Source organism: Suricata suricatta, chromosome 6 (assembly GCF_006229205.1).
Source record: "Suricata suricatta isolate VVHF042 chromosome 6, meerkat_22Aug2017_6uvM2_HiC, whole genome shotgun sequence".
Taxonomy (NCBI): Eukaryota; Metazoa; Chordata; class Mammalia; order Carnivora; family Herpestidae; genus Suricata; species Suricata suricatta.
Window position 1 is genome coordinate 23,922,233 of NC_043705.1, and position 16,286 is coordinate 23,938,518.

Genomic DNA, 16,286 nt, shown 5'->3' on the forward strand with positions numbered 1-16,286 from the left:
AGACTATATAAGTATATACATATTTATGTAGAAGTTAAATAAATGCCAACAACGAGAGAAGGAAAGAAAAGGGGGATTTAGTATTATAAGATACACCAACCATGGGCAATATCATGTTATTTAAAAATTTACTTGGACTATCAACAAGAGCCAAAGTATGAAAAGAGCCCAAATGTCCTCTGACGGATGAATGGAAGAAGAAGATGTGGTGTGTACACAATGGAGTGTTACTAAGCAATCAAGAAGAATGACATCCTGCCGTTTGCAACTATGTGGATGGAACTGGAGGGTATTATGCTGAGCAAAATTAGTCAGAGAAAGACAAATATCCTATGACTTCACTCATATGAGGACTTTAAGATATAAAACAGATGAACATAAGAGAAGGGAAGCAAAGAGAATATAAAAACAGGCAGGGGGACAAAAACGTAAGAGACTCTTAAATATGGAGAACAAACAGGGTTACTGGAGGGGCTGAGGGAGGGAGGACAGGCTACGTGGGTAAGGGGCTTAAGGAATCTACTCCTGAACTCATTGGTGCACTATGTGCTAACTTGGATGTAAATTTTAAAAATAAATTAAAAATAAATAAAAAATTAAATAAATAAAAATTTACCTGGATTAATTCTAAATGTATATTACCAACTACAGAGCAATCACTAAAAAAAAAGTAAAAAAAGAAGTATAACTAATTACTAATAAAGGGGAGAAAATGAATACTATAAAGTGCTCAGTTAAAACCACAAAAGGCAAGGGCACCTGGGTGGCTCAGTCATTTGAGCATCCGACTTCGGCTCAGGTCATGATCTCACGGTTTGGGAGTTTGATCCCCACATCAGGCTCCCTGCTGTACCTCTTGCAGTCAGGGGTCTCTCTCTTCCTCTCTCTCCCTCAAAAATAAAAAATAAACATTATAAAACCCACAAAAGTCAGAAAAAGAGTGGTGGACAAAAATAAGAACAAGGACAACAAAGAGGATCAATAACAATTACGGTGAATATTAATTCAACTACATGAACCATCACTTTGAACACCAATGGCCTAAATGCACCAATTATTTATAGATTGTCAGGGTAGGTCAAGAAACAAGACCCAATTATAAACTTGTTTTAAATATGAAAACAATTCTAGAATAAATGTTAGTAGATAGAGGAAACTGTGCCATGATAACACTGATTTTTTAATAAAACAAGAGTAGCTATATTAATACTAATAGTATAATAATTTCACACAAAGATTTCAGAGCAAAGAAAGTTATCAGGGAAAAGGGGGTAGGGCATTACATAATAATAATGGAGTCAATTCTCCAAGAAGGTGTAACAATCCTGTTTCTTTTTAAAAATTTTTTGTAACATTTATTTATTTTTGTGAAACAGAGAGAGACAGATCATGGGCAGGGGAGAGGCAGAGAGAGAGACACACACACACAGAATCAGAAGCAGGCTCCAGGCTCTGAGCTGTCAGCACAGAACCTGACACGGGGCTCGAACCCATGAACTGTAAGATCATGACCTGAGCTGAAGTCAGACACCCAACCCACTGAGCCACCCAGGCGCCCCTATGTATGCTTCTAACAACACAGTTTCAAAATGCATGAGGCAAAAGCTGTTAGAACTGGAGTATTGGATGAAGCCAGTATTCTAGCTGAAGACTTCAACACTTCCTGAGCAGAAATGGGTAAGTCTGGTGAGCAGGAGAGGAGTAAGGACAGAGGTAAATTCAAGAGCACCATCAATCAACTGGACCTAATGGACGTCCACAGACGATTTCATCCAGCAACAGGAGACACATTCTCTTCAAGCTCACACAAAAGTTCATCAAGATAGAGCACCATTTTGAGCCACAAAACATACCTTAAAAAATGTATAAGAATAAAGATCTTTCTCAACTTAGGATGGGGTTACAGCTTGATTAACTCATGGTAGGTTGAAAATATTGTAAGTCCAAAAGGCATTTAATATACCCAACTAACTGACCATGATAGGTTAGCCTCGCCTGCCTTAAATACCCTCAGAACACTTACATTAGCCCACATGTGGGCAATATCATCTAGAACAAAGCCTATTTTCTAGTAAACTGTTGAATGTATCATGTAATGTATTCCATACTATCCTGAAAAAAAAAGCAAAAACCAGAATGGCAGTATGAGTACGGGAAGGTTTTAATTGCATCCGTCAAGCACCGTTGTGACTGTGTGGCTGACTGGGGGCTGCAGTTCACCACCCCTGCTCAGCATCACAAAACAGCAGGGTGCCACAGAGCAATAGTCTGGGAAAAGGTCAAAACTGAAAATGTCAAGTGTGGTTTCTGCTGAATGTGTATCATTTCCATACCATGATAAAGTAAAAAAAAAAAAAAATCAGAAGTCAAACCACTGTAAGTTGGGCATCCTCTGTAGAAATCATACAGTGCCTAACTCTCATGGACTTAAATCAGAAATCAATAAAAGAAAGATAGTAGAAAAATCCCCAAATATATAGAGATTAAACAAAAAATTCCTAAATAATACATGGGTCAAAGAAGTGATCTCAAGGGAAATTAAATACTGTTTTGAACTAAAGGAAAATGAAAACACAAGTTGCCAAAACTTATAAGATAGGATGAGCACAGTGCTCACAGGAAAACGGACAGCACTGAACACACATATTAGAAAAGAAGAAAGATAAAAAATCAAACATCTAAGTTTCTGCCTTAGGAAATTAAAAAAGAAGAGCAAATTAAATCCAAAGAAAGCAGAAGAAAAGAAATAATCAGAATTAGAATAGAAATCAATGAAAGTAAAGATGGAAAATCAATACAGAAAATCAATGAAGCCCAAACCGTGTTTTCTGAAAATATCAGTAGTCAATAATCCTCTAGCCAGGCTAATCAAAAGAAAAAATAGAGGACATTAATTCCCAATAACATTAGTGAAAGAGGGATATCACTACAGACACTGTGGACTTTTTTTTAGACCCCATAGACATTAAAGATAATAAAGCAATACAATGAACAATTCTCTGCCCACACATTTTTTTTTAATGTTTAGATATTTTTGACAGAGAGAGCACAAGCAGAGGAAGGGCCAAGAGAGAGGAGGACAGAGGATCCAAAGCGGGCTCTGTGCTGACAGTAATGAGCCCAATGCAGGACTCAAACTCACAAACTGTGAGATCACGGCCCAAGCCAAAGTCTGATGCTCAATAGACTGAGGCAACAAGGTTCCCCAGTGCCCACGAACTTAATAACCTAGATGAAATGGATCAATTCCTTGAGAGATACAATCACCTAGAACTCACATAAGAAGCAACAGTCAATCTGAACAGGCTGCTATCTATTAAAGAAATTTAAAAATAATTAATAACCTTCCAAAATAAAAACCACCAGCCCCAGGTGGGTTCACTGGTGAATTCTCTGAACATTTAAGGGAGAAATTATACCAATTATTTACAATCTCTTTCAGAAAATGGAAGGAGAGTGAATACTTCCCAATTCATTCTATGAGGTCAGCATTACCCTAATACCAAAATGGACAAAAACATTACACAAAAACTATGTACCAATATCTCTTATGAAGATGGTTGTAAAAATTTTCAACAAAATGTTAGTAAACTGGATCCAACAACATATAAAAAGAATTATATACCATAACCAAGTAGGATTTATCTCTGATAGGCAAGGCTGGTTAAATATTCAAAACTCAATTAATGTAGTCCATTACATCCACAGGCTAAAGAAGAAAAACCACATGATCATATTAATAGACAAAGAAAAAGCACTTGGCAAAATCTATCACCAAGTTATGATAAAAACTCTCAATAAACAAAGAATGGACGGGAGCTTCCTCAACTTGATTTAAAAAAAAAAAAAAAACCAGGGGCGCCTGGGTGGCTCTGTCAGTTCAGCATCTGACTTTGGCTCATGGGTTCCAGCTCCACATTGGGCTCTGTGCTAACAGCTCAGAGTTTGGAGCCTGCTTCGGATTCTGTGTCTCATTCTCTCTCCCCACCTCCCAAACTTGTGCTCTCTCAAAAATTAAAAAAATGTTAAAAATTTTAAAAAATACAAAAACCTGTAGCTCGCATCATACTTCATGGTGAGAAACTCAACGCTCTTCCATGAAATCCAGAACAAGGCAAGGATATTACTGCTTTTAAACATTGTACTGAAATTCTTAGCTAATGAAACAAAACAAGAAAAGCAATGAAAAGTATATAGATTAAGAATGAAGAAATAGAACTGTCTTTGTTCAAAGATGACCTGATCATCAAAGTACAAAAGAAAAAAGAAAAGAAAAAACTGGAACAAAAAAGTGGTTATAGCAATGTTTCAGGATACACAGTTAATACACAAAAGTTGTTCACTTCCTATATACCAGTAATAAACAAGTGGAATTTGAAATTAAAAACACAATACTATTTACATAAGCAACCCCAAAAAGAAATACATATATATGTATATAATCTAACAAATATGTATAAGATCTATATAAGAAAAACGAGAAAATCTTGATGAAAGAAATCAAAGAACTGAATAAATGGAGAGATAGGCCAAGTTCATGAATAGGAAAACTCAATATTGTCAAGATGTCATTCTTCCCAAATTAATCTACAGAGTCAATGCAATCTGAATCAAAATCCCAACAAGTTATTTTGTAGATATCAAGAAAGTGATTCTGAAGTTTTGATGGAGAGGCAAAAGACCCAGAAAAGACAGCACCATATTGAAGGAGAAGAAAAAGTTGAAGAACTGATACCATCCAGTGTCAAGACTTATTATAATGCTACAGTAATCAGAACAGTGTGATTGGAAAAAGATCGACAAAGAGATCAAATGAACAGAATGAATAGCCCAGAAACAGACCCCCATAAATATAGTCAACTGATACTCGAGAAAGGAGCAGAGGTAATTCACCTGAGCAAATATAATCTTCAATAAATGGCACTAGACTAACATTAACAACTCAGGCAACAACAGATGTTGGCCAGGGTGCAGAGAAAGAGGATCCCTTTTGCACTGCTGCTGGGAATGCAAACTGGTGCAGCCACTCTGGAAAACAGTATGGAGGTTCCCAAAAAATTAAAAATAGAACTACCCTATGACCCAGCAATTGCACTACTAGGTATTTATCTAAGGGATACAGGTGTGCTATTTTGAAGGGGCACATGCACCCCAATGTTTATAGCAGCGCAATCAACAATAGCAAAAGTATGCAAAGGGCCCAAATGTCCATCAACAGATGAATGGAAAAAGATGTGGTGTGTGTACACACACATGCACACACACACACACACACACACACACACACACACACACACACACTGGAGTATTACTCAACAATCAAAAAGAATGACATCTTGACATTTGCAACTACATGGATGGAACTAGAGGGTATTATGCTAAGTGAAATTATTTAGTCAGAGAAAGACAAATATCATATGACTTCACTCATATGAGGACTTTAAGATATAAAACAGATGAAATAAGGGAAGGGAAGCAAAGAGAATATAAAACAGGGAGGGGGACAAAAATGTAAGAGACTCTTAAATATGGAGAACAAACAGAGGGTTGCTGGAGGGGATGTGGGAGGGGGGATGGGCTAAATGGGTAAGGGGCTTAAGGAATCTACTCCTGAAATCATTGTTGCACTATATGCTAACTAACTTAGATGTAAATTAAAAAAATAAATTAAGTAAAAATTTAAAAAATATAAATAAATGGCACTAGAACTGGATATTCACATTACACCCCCCAAAATAGACACAGACCTCACACATTTCACAAAAACTAACTCAAAATGGATCAAAGACCTAAATGTAAAATGCAAACTATCAAACTTCTATGATAATATAGGAGAAAATGTATATGATTTTGGGTTTGGTGATGACTTTTTATGTACAACACCAGAGGCACAAAGAAATAACAACTTGGACTTCATTAAAAGTAAGAATTTCTGCCCCGCAAAATATACTGTTAAGAAAATGAGGACAAGCCACAGACTGGGAGAAAATATTGCAAAAGACATATCGATACTGTCCAAAAATTCAACAATTAGAAAACAACCTAATTTTCAAAAGGGCCAAACATCGTAATGGACACATCACCAAAGAAGATTCACAGGTGGGAAGTGAGTACATGAAAACATCATATATTATCAGGAAATTAAATTAAAACCACAGTGAGCTGCCATTACATACCTATCAGGAGGGTTAAAATCCAAACACTGACATCATCAAATTCTTGTGAGGACGTAGAGCAACAGGAACTCTCATTTGTTGCTGGTGAGAATGCAACACAGTATGGCCATCTTGGAAGACAGTTTGACAATTAAAAAACTAAACATATTCTTATCATATGATCCAGTAATCACTTTCCTTGGTATTTATGCGAATGAAATGAAAACTTATGTCCACAGAAAAACCTGCACACAGATGTTTATGAGCAGCCTTATTCAAAACTGCCAAACCTTGAGAGGCAAACAAGATATCCTTCAGTAGGTGAATGGGTCAACGAACTTGGTACATCCAGATAGTCAAATACCATTCAGCACTAAAAAGGAGACACCAAGTCATGAAAAGACATGAAGGAATTTAAATACATAGTACTAAATGAAAAGAGTCAATCTGAAAAGTCTAGACATGTATGATTCCAGCTATATGAAATTTTGGAAAATGCAAGACTATGGAGACAAAAAGAAAATCAGTGGTTGCTAGGGGTTAGCAGGGAAGGAGGGACAAAGAAGTGGAGCACAGAGGATTTTTAGGGCAGTGAAATTACTCCATATGATATCACAATGTATATGCCATTATACATCTGTTAGAACTCACAGAATACGCACCACCAAGTGGGAACCCTGAAGTAAACTGTGAACTCTGGGTGATAATGATGTGTCAATGTAGACTTATCAATTGTAACAAAATACCACTTTGACAGGGAATATTGGTAAGTGAGGAGGCGATGTATGTACGGGGCTAGGAGAATACGGTAACCGTGGACTTGCTGCTCAATCTCAATATGAATCTAAAATTCCTCGAAAAAAAAAACCTTTTTTTTTTAAAGCAATGACCCTACGTAGGATTTTTTTTTAATTTCTTTAGTTTTTTTTTTTGAGAGAGAGAGGGAGTGAGAGTGGGAGAGGGGCAGAGAGAGAGGGAAACACAGAATCAAAAGCAGGCTCCAGGCTCTGAGCTGTCAGCACAGAGCCCACTGCGGGGCTCAAACTCCTGAACTGGAGATTATGACCTGAGCTGAAGTCGGTCGCTTAACCAACTGAGACACTCAGCGCCCCCACAAGACTTTTTAAATAAAATAAATAAAAGTTTTTCTTTTTTCTCAAGAATGAAAACTGCCCAAAACTTAATAACAGCTTTTCAGTTTAAAAGGGTCTGCTGTGCTTCTGACATCCTAGATGAAAACAGAACTACCCCAAGGTGCATCGCCATGACATCTGGAGCATGGGAGCCCAGAAAGCTTCCTACAAATTTCCAAAGAGACAGCTAAAAAGGGTCTGGATTCAAAATGCGTTTGGACTTATGAACAGCAGTATTGGAAGACAGGACACTATAGCAAAGGCATTAAAAATTTTGAAAGAAAATTATTTCCTGCCTGAAATTCTGTGTTGTTAGGATTGTTTCCCCAAGAAAGAAGACGACCTGAGCTGCAAGGATCAGAGGGTCACGAAGGAGAGAAGCAAAGGGAACTCTCAGGACAGGGGTGACAGGAGACCTCGGAATGACGGCCAGCCATGCAAGGTGCCAGAGGGCACTCTCCAGGTCAGTCAGAGCCGCTCAGCAGGCTCTGAGGCAGACTTTCTGGGGAAAATGAAATTGTGAGAATAACTCATTTACCCAAATCTAATAAGAAGATAGTTATATAAGCAGCCAAGAATGTAAGGTCAAATTATAGAGGAAAAGAGAAAACGAAGCAAGTGGCAAAACCTATTATTAACTCCAGAAGAAAAAGCTTTGAGGGGGAATAAAAGTAATCATAGTCAACTCCATGTCCCAGCTTTGAGTATACTGGGTACTGCTATGCAAATTGTCAAACAACAACAACAACAAAGACTGACCCGACCTATGATCCAATGTGCAGTTAGGATGAGAAAAAGGGAAGGAAGCAAGCACAAGAAGGATAGCAAAAAAGAAAGAAATTAAATATTCATCATAGACCACAGAAAATGTCTGCCCCCCAAAATCAAGAAATTGAGAAACAGAGAAGACATAAATACCTAAAGAAATAGTGAAAACCGGGGCTATTCCGAGAAGAGGTTAATGGGGTGGGGGGTGGGGGCTGAGCTGCTTGTCAACAACTGAAGGCTCTGCCATTTTTTCTCACTTGCAAGTTAACAAGCTAACAAGTTCATGGATGCTGGCAAATGACATGAGATTCTTGGATCAGAGACACAGAAGGTTTGTTATGCACAGAAATAGTATTCGAGTATTATTTTTTTATTTTGTCCTCTGAACCTCAGTTCTCACGGTGTGGTGCCAAGGATCCCGGCAGGCACCTGTGCACCCTGTGGGGGGCAGGACAGGAGAAGAAGCCTCAGCTCAGGGAAGCTGAAGCTCTAATCAGGGACAGTAAGCTGCCTGCCTTTTGTTTGTGAGGAAGACGCTGCTGTGTCCACCGCGGATTATTATACAAACATCTTTCAAAAGCCACTAAGGAGCAAAGAAGGGCACTAAGTGCCTCGCTCACAAGTCATGCACAAATCCAACAGACACACGGGGAACAGAAAGTCAAAAATGACACTTTTTTACAACCAACCTCCTTGAATGATTTTTTTTAAAGTACATACATGTATAACTTTAATTTTTAAAATTCTACTAATTAGATATTGTAAATTATTAAAAACAATTCGCCTAACCCTTCCTCCCACTGACTGGGCATCTCTTTTGATTAGAGAAACGCCGTGAGAGAAAACTGGGAAAGGATGTTCCACAGAACTTCGCACAGAAAGGGCTAGTCCCCAGGCTGGGCCATCTCCACTCCAGAAATCCAACGCGGGGCGAGTGCAAGGCGCAGAGGCCACGACGCCACCCTTCCCTGGTCCACCCTTCCCTGGTCTTCCCCGCACCTCCGGGGCAGGCTCCCCTGCACGCCCCCGCGCCCATGCCCAGGCCGGGGGCGCCCGTCCTGCACCCACGGGGCCGGGATCTGGCACCCACGCCTAGGCTGTAGGACAGTAGCATGCTCCGTGTCCAGTGCAGGGAGCAGCCTGTTCGTAGTTCGTGTTGATCGCAATTCTTCAGGGTGTCAATGGACCCCCTGAAAATCAAATACCAACGGAGTATTTGTTACACAGCCAGCGGGGGCTCGTCTCTGGGCAAAAGGCCAGAACCGGTTTCATGAACCTGGCCGGGCGGCGCGACCCCGATGTCCTTGGTGGCAAGGCAGGAGTCGAGGCGGGCAGGGTCCTCGGCGGCAGTATATGGCCGGCCAGGCGGTGGGCCGTGCGCCCCCCTCACCGGTGTGCACAGGCGCTCGGGACGCTGGGAGGCCGGCGTGTGTCGCCGGCCCGCGTCCCGCCTGGCGCTGTGTCCCGTCACTCCCACCTTGGAAGCTCCCGCGCCCAGCCTGCCACCCACGCGCACGAGCGGCGGGGGCGGCGCCTCACAGCTTGAAGGAGTCAGTTCTGCGCTCCCACCCGTCCCTCCGGCGAGGCCACCGCCCCGGGCCGCGGAGGAGGGCAGAGCCGCGCAGATCCCGTTTATCAGCCCCATCTCTCATTACATAAGGCCCCTATCTCCGCGGGGCATCGCTGAGACTGTCAGGCCAGCGCGCCTTCTCCCACGCAGGGGCGCGCCTGCCCACAACTCCCCCAGCTCGGTTTGCATGGTCCTGGGGTTGAGGTTCCTTGACTCATCTTGGCGCAGAGCTCTGGGATCACACCGTGGTTCCCTGCTCCTTCCCTCAACACAGAGACCCACAGGGGTTGTCACACAGCCAAATGGCATCACTCCAGGCCCTGGGGGGCCACAAAGGGCAGGGGCTGGCTCAGGACCTACAACTGAGCTTCGAAGCTTGGGTTTGGACAGAAGAGAAGGTGGGAGGAGAGAGTGGGCAAGGCTGGGAGGCATCTGAGCAAGAGAAGCGGCAGCCAGCGTCCCTTGTCCCTTTGGAGACCTTTGTGAGGAGGTTGGGCCTCACTGGGGATAGGACAAAGGGAGCCTGCGCAGACAGAGAAGGGGCTGGAGGGGAAAACACTGGTTTAGGAGAGGAAGTGGGTGAAGGAGACAGCCTGGTATCAGTAATCAATAGGCAAATAATGCTGTCTCTGTTGCAGGGGGTTCTGAGGACTTACAGAGAAAGGAGTGAAAAGCAGGCTATATGCCAGCGTCCCTGAGGGGATGGGATGTTCAGGGGGACCCTGGCGTGGGGGCAGCCCTGAAGCTGCCCTCCACAGCCTTCAGTCTATAGAAACTCGGGTCCCCCAAGAGGGAGGGCTTTGTCCCACAGATAACTGGTGAGCAGAGGTGGTCGGCCAGGTCTAAGTGGCACTGGAAACAGTCACACCTTCCAACCAGGGCTAAGGCTGGGTCCTGACTCCTGCCAGCCTGGCCTGTCAAGGGTTTCCCATCAGGATGGGCCCATGCTGAAGGCCTGAGTTGGGCACCCAGTTTTTAGGCTGCCCAATACTCAAAGTTACAATTTCTGGATCTTTCAGTGGAGACCTGGGAATCTGAACTTTTTATCATTCTTTCCACAGTAGGGCCAACAGGGAATCAGGCAATTGAAAAGGAATAAACTTCACTCTTCCCTTTTTATCCCATTTGAATTTTGTATCCAAAGCAAGTATTACTCTGGTAATGCAAGAGACCATTTCAGTGGAAAAATAAAACCCCTAAATTCCCGCATCTGGTAGACTGTGGTCAAAGCAGGGTCTGCCTTGCACTTCTGGTGACCCAAAAGGGTCTCAGGACAGGAGCTGGGTAGCCCCTGGGGGTGGTCATCTAGCAAAACTGCTGGAGCTCTAGCTGGCATGGCCAACGCCAGGCTGCCTTCTTCCCTACTGCTGGAGTAAGCCCACCCGTATCTTGAAAGTTGCCCCAGACCCCCTCAATGATAAGTCCACAAGAAATCAAATGCTTTCCTTTATGTGACACTGGATTTTCCACAAAGTAAAATCAAGATGAGTAAAGATGTGGTTTCTAGATCGTACCCGACAAAGCGGAGACCAGGGTGGGAGGCGTCACACTCGGCCTATAAAAGCTACCGCAAGAGGCCAAGGCCACAAGCCACCCAGCTTAGGCCAGCCTCCGTGTGTGCTTTTTGCTCCTCCTGTGTTAGCTCCAGACTCCATGGCGCTCTGGCTGACCGTGGTCATTGCTCTCACCTGCCTTGGTGGCCTTGCCTCCCCGAGCCCCGTGAGGAGGGAGCTCAAGGAGCTCATTGAAGAGCTGGTCAACATCACCCAGAATCAGGTGAGTACCCGCTAGCCAGGGTCCTAGCTCTGAGGGTGCTAGGGTGGGGGACTCGGTCATGGTTCAGGCCATGAAGGTTGGGCCATCCCAAGACAGGCCCAGCCACGAGGGAGAGGAGCTGGGCCAGGGATTGGGGGACCACACAATAAATGGCCCCATAGAGAGATGTGGCAGAGCTCCCAAGGGCCACCTGTTCCCCGGGCCTGATCCGGACTGCCAAGACCAGCTCCTACCCAGCCATTCAAGAAAAGAGGTTAGAGAGGGGCCAGCATGCTCCCAGGGCAATTTAGCATTTGCCAACTGGATCTGAACAGAACAACGGGGCATTATTCACAGGACTTTGCTTAAGCCCATTTTTATGGAAGAATTCATTAGTAGTCAGCACCTGTCCCCAGTGGTGATGGCTGGCACTCTGAGCAAGGACTGTGTGCCGAGCCTAGTGCTGGGTGCTCTTCATCTCATTTCATTACTGCCAACCACCTCAAGAGACAGGTGCAATGACCCTATTTCACTAAGGCTGCATTAAAGTTGACAAAAGCCAGATTCAAACCAGGCCTGGCATATCCTAAACTGCAGTGTCCTCTGATTTGGAAGATAGGGTCTAAAAAAAATTCTTTTTATTAATGTTTATTTTTGAGAGAGAGAGACAGAGCACGAGTAGGGGAGGATGGAGAGAGAGGGAAACAGAATCTGAAGCAGGCTCCAGGCTCTGAGCTGTCAGCACAGAGCCTGACATAGGGCTCGAACTCAAGAACCATGAGATCATGACCTGAGCTGAAGTCAGATGCTTAACCAACTGAGCCACCCAGGTGCCCCAGCAGGTCAAGTTTTACACACTAGCGCCCTCCGCCTCCCATCAGACTGCCCTGGCCTGCCCTCCTTCCTCACCGAACACTGGCCTGGCTATGGGAAGCTTCACAAAAGGCTGTGTCACTCAGAATTTTCTCTCTCAGCCCCCAAACCCTGTACAATGGGTCTGCCTCAGTATGCAGAGCAGGACATTAAGCTCAGGAACACTGCGGGGGCCCAGGCCTGCCACTGTGCTACGCCAGGTTGCCTGTGGGTTCTGATCCCTGCAGACACCTAGCCTGTGATTTTGCTGTCTCTTTGCTCCCTCAGGCATCCCTCTGCAATGGCAGCATGGTGTGGAGCGTCAACCTGACAGCTGGCATGGTAAGGACCCCTCGGACGCTGAGAGGGAGGTGGCTGAGGCTGCAGGTCTTAGGCGTGTCTCTCCTGAGCCTCACTTGCAAGGCTTAGGGGTTCCAAGCACCGTTTGGACCACCCCCACCACCCGAACCTACCTCCGCCAGGACTCTGAGCGCCCTCCTCCTGTAAAGTCAGTGAAGGTGCTGCCTGAGCCATTTAGCAGGGGGTCCCAGCAGGGCCTGACACCCCTGTGTTCTTCTCCCAGCAGTACTGTGCAGCCCTAGAATCTCTCATGAATGTCTCTGACTGCACTGCCATCCACAAGACCCAGAGGATGCTGAAAGGACTGTGCTCTCAGAAGCCCTCAGCAGGGGTAAGGCCCCCTACCCATACCCCACAACCCTGCACCCACTCTTGCCAGCCCTGGGCTCACCCTTGGAGCTCCTGGGGGAACCTGGCTGAGCATCTGGGGCAAGCATCCACCCAGCGGGGAGGGGGGTGGTGGTGGCCATGGTGGCAACAGGAGCATTACCTCTGGGATTTCCAAGACCTGGTCTTGAGGGCTTCCGACTCCTACCTGAGCTTCAGTTTCCGTATCAGTGAAATGTGATCACCAACAGTACCCACCTCATGGGGCTTTTGTGAGGATTAAATAAGCCAGTTCCTGGAAAGCCCCTGGAGGATGCTGGGCATCTTTGCTCTGGAGTCCCACTAACACGCTGGCCTCTTCATCCTGCAGCAGATTTCCAGTGAGCTCAGCCGAGACACCAAAATTGAAGTGATCCAGTTGGTCAAAAACCTGCTCAACCATTTAAGGAGAAAGTTTCGCCATGGAAATTTCGAATGAAGGATGAAAACTTAGCATTGCTATTTGCAGAGACAGACCTGACTGTTTAAGTTATAGATTTATTTTTCTTTCAGATGTTTCAGGTTTCTTGGGGAGATGGGGGGGTGGGAGGGGGGCACGATTTCCTTAGCTTAGACCTCAGATTGTGCTGCCTGTCCTCACCTCGCTGATCCCAGCTGCCTCTTGCCTTGGTGCACGGGACCCTCCTCCATTTGCGCTCTGAGTTCCATGAACAACCGGGGGGTGGGGGGGTGGGGGGGTGGGAGCACTGCCTCTCACAACTGCCCCCTCCTTAGAGCCAACGGCAGCATTACACCAAGGAGGGGACAGCTACGGCAAACAGCGGCTCAGGCACATCTCTTCTTGGCCTTATTTATTACTCTGTGTTATTTAAACAAATGTGTGCGTCTGTGCCGGGGACAGAAAGTGACTGTCGCCGCCAGAACTTGGAGCTGGGGGCTCAGCGACTTGGGCGTTAGGAGTCCCTGGGAATAAGCACTGTGTGCAAAATTCTGCTACCTCATTGGGGACACACTGGCCCCAGGACACAGGGGACAGGAGAGAGGGTTGGAGTAGCTGCTCTTCTCTGCCAGCCAGCATCTGGCCCTCAGCCAAGAAGTAATTTATTGTTTTCCTCTGTATTTAAATTTAAGAAATAAAATGTTATCAAAGAGTTAATAATATATACAAGAACAGCCTAGAAGGCTGCATCTGGTGTGTGTGGACTGTGGGGTGGGTCACTGAATGTGCTGTTTCACTGACTTTGTCAAAGGAAGCCAGAAATAAAGACAGTGACAAGAGACCTGATGATGTTTGTCTTTTACTTTGGCCTTTGGGAACCCTGGCCTATGTTCTTCTGGAGGCAGGGCAGGGGGGCGGGCACGGTTAGGGACAGGATCTGGGCTGAAGGGAAGTTAACGATCCCCCAGGGGTGTGGGCTAGCCTGAAGGGACTTTCCCCCACCTGCCACCCACGGGGAGGCAGAGAAAGCATGGGACAGGACATCTGGGTTCATGGAGGACATCAGAGGAGGAGGAGGAGCAGTTAGGGACCTCAGAAGTCATCTAACAATCACAGTGATGACAAGTGGCCAGTCTGTGTGTAGCATCACCCACACAACCTCTGGTATCTCTCCCACAACCTCTCTGAGGCTCAGGGAGGAGAAGGCAGCACACCCAAGGTCACACACCTGGCTGAGGAGCAAAGCCAGGATTAGAAGCCAGAACTCACTCCAACTCCAGAGCCCAGACACTAAATGACCTTGCCTTCCTCTGTCCAAATGTTATCTGGACTAAATGTATGATCTTTATGGTACTGGCATCAACCTGATTGGGCACTGCCCCTGATGGGAATCTCACTTTCTAGGGAGAGCACAGTCTGTCCCTGGACAGTTATCCTCAGTGCATACTCACCACGGCTGTGAACACCTGATTTATGGCCCCTGAACTATGGAGGGATGAGTGGAGACACCGGTCCCAGGGGCCTGGTCAGACTGCTGCCCCAGCCAGGTCTTCCTGCCTCTTCCTTGGCCCAGGCTGGCACTAGAAGTGCCAGAAGCAGAGGCCTCAGCAAGCTACAGCTAATGCTCATGCCCCTCAGGAGCAGTTTACACCGTGAATCTCTGAGAGGTGCCCAGAAGGAGGGGATGCCTTTGCAGTGAGTGGTGGGTCCTCACAGACCAGCCTCCAACACTGAGTGGTGGGCAGGTACCCTCCCTGGGAAGCCCCAAGCCCTGTGGGAACATCCACAGGAATGCTCAGAAACCAGGGGATGCAGCCAACTGGGAGCAGTGAGAGGTGACGCTGCGCACGACTCAGGCAACAGAAGCCATGGCAGGACCTGTCCAGGGGCAGACAACCGCAGGGGCAGCTCCAGGAACCACTAAAAATAGAGCGGACCCCTCGCACCCAGGCAGAACTGAGGGAAGACCTGTGGAGCAGGCACAGGAGCTGAGGGCCCCAGGGCTGCCCGGAGCAGGGACCGGATCGTCTCCGTGGTCCCACGAGGTCTCAGCACCTGCTGCGTCCCACGACAACTGCTGAGGACTGCCCACAGCCTGCACTCCCCCAGCCCTCTGGGCTGGCAATGACCAAGACACCACATGCACACAAGGTTTAGCAGCAGAAAGAAGTCTTTCAGCAGTGGAGGCTCTGGAGAGGAGTGCTCTGCCAGGAAGGCAGGCAACTCGGGGGTGGGGGTAGGAGGTAAGATCTCTGCGATTCCTCTCCATCTGGAGGTTCAAGAGTTTTGAGCTAGAGGACATTTATGGAAGATTGTTTTAATCTTATACAAAACTTATTAGCAATCCAGTCTCTGGTAGCATCACCTTTGACCCACATCCTCTGCCCAACTAGAGCATTGGTCTGTCTGTCCGAAGGAAGATGGAAAGTCTTCAGGTGAAATTCCATGCAAATCCATCAAGAATAAAGGCTGGAAGCGAGGCTAGACTGGGTCCCTTAGGATTTCCTAAGGATGTATTTACTCCAAGTGGTGATCAGGAGGGCATACAGCGCCAGCAAGGCCACTAGAGCCCCACCACTAGGGGTCCACAGCACACCACGTCTGCAGGCACCCACAGCTCCCTGCTTGCTGCACAGACTGTCCCCACAAGGAACCTGTGGTCACTGATGCGTGCAAGTCAGCCAGAAGGGGCTCAGGCCCTTCCAGGAATGATGGACCTCCCAGAGCCACAGAACAAAGCCAGCGCAGGTGGCAAAAGGCAGGGGGCCCCAGCCAGGAATGAGAGAGAAAGAAAAAGATGAAAGAGGGAAAAAGGGTATGTGTCAGCTATTGTGGCTGGGAGCCCCACTACCTGGGGACCACGCCTGGGGTACTTGCTGGGAGTTTCTCTAACCATATGGTCTCACTTATTCCGTGCAAGAGGCAAA

The 16,286-nt window shown here is 46.1% G+C and overlaps 1 protein-coding gene across 1 annotated transcript; it reads left to right on the forward strand.

Annotated features, from left to right (window-relative positions):
• Nucleotides 1–11,241: 11,241 nt before the first annotated feature.
• On the forward strand, nt 11,242–13,481 carry IL13 (interleukin 13). Its single transcript, XM_029942677.1, has 4 exons — nt 11,242–11,402; nt 12,522–12,575; nt 12,817–12,924; nt 13,291–13,481. Exons 1-4 carry the CDS (start codon nt 11,280–11,282, stop codon nt 13,396–13,398), a joined length of 393 nt encoding a protein of 130 aa, XP_029798537.1. The 5' UTR covers nt 11,242–11,279; the 3' UTR covers nt 13,399–13,481.
• Nucleotides 13,482–16,286: the final 2,805 nt, after the last annotated feature.

Coding starts and splice junctions, on each gene's coding strand:
- IL13 (XM_029942677.1), top strand. CDS start 11,280: ATGGCGCTCTGGCTGACCGTGGTCATTGCTCTCACCTGCCTTGGTGGC. Junction 11,403..12,521: donor TCAACATCACCCAGAATCAG/GTGAGTACCCGC, acceptor TTGCTCCCTCAG/GCATCCCTCTGCAATGGCAG. Junction 12,925..13,290: donor CTCAGAAGCCCTCAGCAGGG/GTAAGGCCCCCT, acceptor TTCATCCTGCAG/CAGATTTCCAGTGAGCTCAG.